At 46.2% G+C, this 7021-nt stretch overlaps 2 protein-coding genes across 2 annotated transcripts; one reads left to right on the top strand and one right to left on the bottom strand.

Moving 5' to 3' along the window:
- Window positions 1-2958: 2958 nt before the first annotated feature.
- On the top strand, window positions 2959-3680 carry LOC123147904 (RING-H2 finger protein ATL39-like). The gene has a single exon (XM_044567224.1). It carries the CDS (start codon window positions 3002-3004, stop codon window positions 3449-3451), a length of 450 nt encoding a protein of 149 aa, XP_044423159.1. The 5' UTR covers window positions 2959-3001; the 3' UTR covers window positions 3452-3680.
- A 268-nt stretch (window positions 3681-3948) lies between these two features.
- On the bottom strand, window positions 3949-6867 carry LOC123147903 (PLASMODESMATA CALLOSE-BINDING PROTEIN 5). The gene is made up of 3 exons (XM_044567223.1): window positions 6382-6867; window positions 6198-6225; window positions 3949-4181 (listed from the first exon to the last, which is right to left on the bottom strand). The coding sequence occupies exons 1-3, from the start codon at window positions 6734-6736 to the stop codon at window positions 4028-4030; spliced, it is 537 nt and encodes a 178-aa protein (XP_044423158.1). The 5' UTR covers window positions 6737-6867; the 3' UTR covers window positions 3949-4027.
- Window positions 6868-7021: the final 154 nt, after the last annotated feature.

Raw genomic sequence — 7021 nt, 5'->3', positions numbered from 1 at the left:
ATATTCTCTATGGTGCACAAAAATTGTTTTCACAAAAAAAAAACACATTGTTAGATGGTCGGGAGGGTTGTTGAACTTTAGCCCGGCAAGGATCAAACTTTGCATATCTCATTGAGGCATAGCTAGGGAATTAGCCTGGGTTATGATGAAGACATCTCCCGTGTAGTAATATTCTAGTAGAAGATGGCATTTTCATCGATAGTGAAACATATATCATGACTTTGTCGATCATGATTGTGGCTAAAGCCCGTTCAAATATTAGAATTGTTGGTTATCATCAGAGAAATTGAATTGTCTCCTACGATATTCTTGTAGAGCTGCGGATGATAAGTGAGGTTGCTTCCTTTGCCATGGAACGCGTTTCAGTTTCTACACCGATAAATTACGATTACAGTGTTGCTAAATCTTAGTCGACTGAGACTTGGTTATGTCTCAGCCGATGTTATATTCATGAGATCTTGGGTGAAGATTTCTTTCAAGTTTTTTTTTCTTTCTTATGTGTTATGCCACTTTTTTTTTGAAAATAAGAGACTTTATTCCTGAAATGGTAGCCATATCGTTTATAATGTAGGAGAGAATAAATCAAGGATAGTATCCCAAGAGTAGGAAGATTTACTACAATAAGAATCCTTAGCTAAACTATTTGCTACTGTACCTCATTAGCTTCTCTAGGACAAAAGGCAAAGCCAGCACTAGCAAAATCTAGAGCCAAAAGTTCACATTCAGCAACTACTGAAACATCAGGACCGAGATAATCTTCTATGCCCATCACCACGTCAACGGCCGCCTTGCAATCTGACTCGATTAACACGCGATTACAACCCACCTGCGATGCTAAGTATAGGCCGTTTCGAATAGCATCGATCTCGGCTGATACAGCACTGGAAATTTGAGGCAAAACCCATGTAGCTGCTGCTATAAAATTTCCATGGTCGTCTCGGGCAACAGCCCCAGTTGCACCGGGCATAGTTTCATAATGGAAGGAAGCATCAACATTCACTTTAGTAATTCCCGTCAGCGGCCTCTTCCACATATTATCATACTGCCGGACCGGTTGTTTTGGCGTATATGCTCTAGTGTAATTCATCGCCAAAACCCAGATTGAGATAGATGTCCGATCTGGAGCCTGGATGGTCTCTCCCTTTGTACTTTGCCTTCTTTGCTATCATTATATACCAAGAAGCAATGATCGCCAACTCAGGCCAAGTTCATACCTTCAATCGTCTGTTGCTGTCGTAAGAGAATGTCCATTGTGATAGATCCTAAACGGTCTTCACTGACCGCCTTGTCGATAATCTCAATTAGACCTAAAGCTAACCAAACCTCCCTCGCACACGAACACGAGAATAAGCAATGCTGGATGTCCTCATATCCCACTCGACACAGCGGGCATTGTGGGATAATCGGGATCTGACGCCCTGCAAGGACGCTGTAGCACGGGAGAACGTCCCGTAGCACCTTCCCAGTTGAAATGTTTAATTTTCCCAGGGACACGAAGCTGCCATAAGCATTTTTACGCAAGATTGAGGATCATATTTCCGTGTCCATCCGCACGTTCCATTTGAGAACCAAAAAAGTGCTTAAATTCGGTATGATAAGTTGAGTGTTCCATGTGTTTTACAGATGTCCCCGCGGTGGAGCTCTGGCGAGCTATGGCCAAACATTGGAACTTGCCGAACTTAACCACTATGCATCCTACGGGCGTTGAATGGCTCTTCGACGTCCTGCACAATCTAGGAGCCGATGACCGCATGTGAGTGTTGATGGTACTCTGGCGCTCTTGGCACCTTAGAAGTGAAATCGTCCACGACAAACGTCTGCCCCCAATTGAAGTATCTTGCCGATTCTTACTCAGCTATGAATCGTCGTTGCTCGCTATCAAGAGGTATCCTGCAGGTGATCTTGTTAAAGGTAAAATGGTGACTGATGATGGAGGCCGGCTGCCGCTGCTATCACATGCAGAGGGCACTCAGTCTCTCCCCATCAAATGGCAACCTCCAGCCCATGGTCGTGTAAAATTAAATGTTGATGGGTCCTACTGTGAAGCTTCTGGAAAGGCAGGTGCGGGCATGGTACTACGCGATAGCGACGGTGCCATCATTTTCTCGACTTGCAGAAGCCTGGTTAACTGCGCAAATCCCTTGCAAGCTGAACTTGCAGCCTGCTTGGAGGGTTTAAACTTTGCTATGCAATGGTCGCCACTTCGTGTGGATGTCGAGATGGATTGTCTGGTTGCCGTGGACTCGATTTGGGCACCAGTGGAGGATAGGTCGCTGCATGCGATGATGATAAATGAAGTGAAGTCGCTTCTTGGTGGTAGGGATTGTTCCATTGCTCATATTAGTAGGTGTCAAAATACTGTCAGTCATAGGTTGGCGACTTTTGGTCGTGTAGAAGCTAGGACGGCAGTTTGGCTAAAATCTGGCCCTGCTATTGTACCCCAACTTTGTTTGGAGGAGCTTCCTCCAGTTTGAGCAATGAAATTCCTTTAACCCCGCAAAAAAAAGTTGAGCGTACACGGAACTTGATTAAGTCATAGTCGACTGAGACTTAGCCTCGCAAATTGCTGATGTGACCGTCTGCCAAATATGTAGCCCGGCCTCTCGTTCAATTCCCTAGTCGCTGTCAACAATATACTATTACTCATTAGCATAATCCAGAGCGTATAATCTTCTGATAAATAAGATATGCACGCAAGGATCTCTTCATTTGTTACGAACCCGTACTACTACCGACCCCTTCAAATCAGTGGAATGGTCGCTCTCGCCGCCGCTGCTGCTATGTTAACCACCAGAGAAGCGTCAGTTGAGGCTTCAATCAGTCAGACAAACTGAACCTAATCATCAGAACGGTCCACTTCAGCTCAAAAACTTCGAGGCGGAGGCAGTACTGTGCACGCAACCACAAGAGACATAAACCGAATCATGCCACACGCAGCTCCACTCCAGCGCCCCTCAGCTCACGCCCATTCCAAGCTCGGCTCCTAGCTAGGCTAAGCGGCATGCGTTTCGCCATGTCGCCCGACAGCCTCCTCCTCTTCTACGCCGCCGCGGCGGCCGTCACCGCCGCCTTCGGCCTCTTCTCGCTGTACAAGCACCTCGTGCGCCAACGGCGGCACCACCCCAGCGCGGACGCACCGGACGGGGACATGGAGGAGCGCCGGCCGCTCGCGGTGACCACGGTGGCGTCCAGCATTCTCCCGCCGTTCATGTACAACCGGCTCGTCCGGCACAGCGGCAAGGGCGACGACGCGGGCTCGACGGAGTGCGCGGTCTGCCTCGGCGCCATCCGGGTCGGCGCCATGGCCAAGCTGCTGCCGGCGTGCGCCCACGTGTACCACGTCGAGTGCATCGACCTGTGGCTCGCCGCGCACTCGACGTGCCCTCTCTGCCGGTGCACGGTCGGCGGTGATCGCTCGGCTCAGGACCTTGCTTGCCTCTCACCTGCATAGATTGATCGACCATCACATCCGCAAGAGATATCTCTGTACAGCTTTTTTCTGAACTTCGAGATAAAACCTGCATGTATGCCGGTGTATATATATAGTGTGAACTGTAGACTCGTGTGTTTCACTTGGAGTTGCATCTCAGCCATCAGGATCCCATGAAGGCATGAATTGATTGCCAAATTGTACACTTCCAATGTCAACATGTGAGACCCAAATATTTCAAGTCGACGCAGCATTCGAGCAGGGAAATGCATGACATAATGTCAATCTAATCATCAGGAATGTGATAATGAAATATAACAGATAGCAGGAGATGAATACATAAAACCGAAGCGAACCAAATAAAATGTAGTAGGAGATGAATGAATGCATAAAGAAAATGCGTGTACATGAGGCGACGGGGGCAAGAACCCCTCTGATTGCTCAGTTGCAAGACCAGGAAAAAAAGGGGGGAAGCATCAAGAGAGGATCTTTTTTTCCTCACTCCACGCTCCATCACATATGGAAAACACAATGCATTGCTGCAGCTCAATAGTTTATCATATACATAGACATGCAGACAGGAGTTAAGCAAACCCATCAGAAACGCGAGACAACAAAAATTGTTGCAGACAGAGATATGCACAAAATAAATGACCAGGTGTTGAGTTGCCATGAAGAACTTTGGCTTAAATCTGCACCGGTCCGACCATAGGTTGTTATTCCTGTGAAGCTGCCATTTCTGGGGGATGAACTGCAGTGGGACAAGTATGGGGTTAATGGTTCCGCAAAGACTTGACATGTTAAACAATATGTAGCTCAAAAAAGAATTTTCCATGATCCAGTTTCTAAGAATTGAAATAGGCAAACTGGCTGCATTATCGTGACTCTTGGCTCAGGTGGATTATGATAATCTTGTTGGTGAAGCTGTTTTGGGATATTTGGGTGTGTTCGGCTAACTGCCTTTTCTCATGACTTCAAAAAGGGATATACTATTACTTTCTAGAACATATGAAATGTGAGAAGACCATTGGATCAAGAAATATAATCATAGTTTAATTTATCAAAACAGAGTAATTTTTCACAACTTTTTTTCCGCGGCAGCTTAATAAAAACTAGCACAACACAATAACCATAAGTTGCATTAAGCTTCATGCATTAGCCAACACGTGAATAGACTCAGAGGTATGGCTCAAGAAGCCTATACGTGGACACAGAGGGAGTGGCATCAATTTTTGGATAAATTGTGAAAGTCGGGATTTGAACTCAAGATCTTAGGCCCTGATACCATGTTAAGCTTCATGCACTAGCCAACGCAACTAAAAGTCTGAACTGATGGAAAGGGATAAGCAATCCACATATACACGTCAACAAGCTGAATCTAAAATGTGTATCTTCAATAACGTACCAAATAAAATTTGCTTGTTCCATTCCATATTTCCATGCAACAGATATGCTAATCACTTAGAAAGAACCTCCAAAACTTTGGGTAAGTGTCTAGCTACGGAACTACAATTGGTATCTCACCTTAGTGGTCTAGTGGATATCTATGACTGGTAAAATTTATTTGACGACTAATTATGTGTACAACTACATGTAGACATGCATGCCAGTCTTATATCATTCTCACTCAATCAATGATATATAAATCATATGAAAGATTACACCCAACAATTTTAAAGGTCGAATTAAAAACTGGTATCCTCCAATGCATGATATGGTTAAGCAATGTGTATGTATGTGAAAGCAATAAATTGGTATTTTATTGTGACAGAAAAAAAAAAGATATCTACACCACTACCTCAAAACCACACCATCAACATGGATGAAACAGTGCAAGGGCAAGGGCGGAGCATGGTGGAGGAACAACTAGTGCAAGGGCGGAGCCAGGAACTGAACATGGTGATGAGCCGAGTTGAAAGTTAAAAACTTGGCACCAGAGAATCAGTGATGACATATACCATGATACCGACCAAATAAATGCAAATGATATTTGAAACCCGCTCACATGCTCACTAGATTAATATATGATGAATGGAGAAGTAAAATAATACTTGATTAGATTCTGTGAACATCACGTAATTAAAACTTAGAAAGAAAAGAATCGGCAGTACATAACTCACGAAGAATGATTGGTTAGACAAACTGCATTACTAGCCTTGACCATACTAATATTTCTAGACTAAAAGGGTATCATCAGATGAACTCGGGGAAGAAAAAGGAGAAGGAAAGACTAATAGCATGCTTAGGTCCTATCATCAGATGGACACTTTCTTCATAGCTAGTGCTTATCCTAGCCCTGAGTCTAGTCTCAACCACACAAAATGCCATGCATTCCATGTAGTTACTGATACTGAGATTTGATAAAACCTAGCAATTAATTGATGCTTGCAAAAGATAACTGATATAGATCATCTGATCTGCCCTTCTGATGCAATATTGACTACAGTATTTGTCTATAGGGCACTTAACAGAAGTTATGTTTTCTAGAGATTTTGGTTTTCAATCTCTAGCACTGAGCTCAAGTTGTTTCTGACAATGATGTGGGTGACACTTCCAAACACGACCCTCCAACAGTCTAACACACACACTCTGCTTTGTTGGTTCTTGATAATTTTGAAATAAAATATCCAGTTCCTCGAACAATAGGACCAATATCCACAATTTAGGCAGGAAGCCAGAAGATTAACTGATACTCAAAGATGGCGAATGCAGAGATACCATTCAAAGAATGAAAGCTGAACTTGGAGGCCAGGCGCGGTGCACGAACCTGGAAGGAAACACGCAGTTCCCATGACCTGCAAAAACAAATGCCGGTGGCAGCACCGACACCAAGGTGTCACAACTCCATAGCATGAATCCAGCCTTTAGCGAAGCAAAACAATGCTTGGTAAATTTGAAATCAATGGACGCTTCATCATCCACGAGAGAATCCGGGTCGAGCCGGTGCTTACTAGGGTTGAGGCCGATGAGCGCGGCGGCGCCGGAGAAGTCGCAGGCGGCGGGGCTGGCGGCGCCGCCGGATCGGAGGAAGTAGTCGTTGAAGGCGTAGGAGGCGTGCGCAAGGAGGTCGGGCGGCTCGTAGCAGGCGCCGCCCTGCTGGATGGCGCGGCAGTCGGCGCCGCCGTCGGGGCCGCAGGCCCAGTCGATGGCCGACTGCAGCGCGCCGTCCTCGGCGTTGTTCTTCGCCACGCACCACAGCTGCCCGCCGCCGCTCACCCCGACCGCCCCCGCGGCGCCGCTGACGGCCGCGCGGACTGCGAAGAGGAGGAGGGCGAGGTGGAGGGAGGGAGGCGAGGCTGCCGCCATTGGGCTCCGACGATTTTGGGGGCGCCGGATTGGAGGACGCGGAGCACAGCAGAGTGTGATGAAGTGGAGTGTGCGGGAGCACGGCGCGTCTCGAGGCGCTTTCGCTCCCGCTTCCGGCTGCTTTCTGCTCTGTAGCGGGCCCGGGAATGTGCTGCTCCCTTTTAGCTTTCTCTTTTTATATGTAATATAAATAAACTAAAAAAAATACCCCGCACCATTGCATCGGGAAATTATTAGGAGTGGTTTGAATCCATATATTTTAGGGGAATTTTTGAATTCATATTG

This window comes from Triticum aestivum, chromosome 7A (genome assembly GCF_018294505.1).
Source record: "Triticum aestivum cultivar Chinese Spring chromosome 7A, IWGSC CS RefSeq v2.1, whole genome shotgun sequence".
NCBI lineage: Eukaryota > Viridiplantae > Streptophyta > Magnoliopsida > Poales > Poaceae > Triticum > Triticum aestivum.
This window is presented reverse-complemented; position numbering and strand designations above follow the sequence as displayed.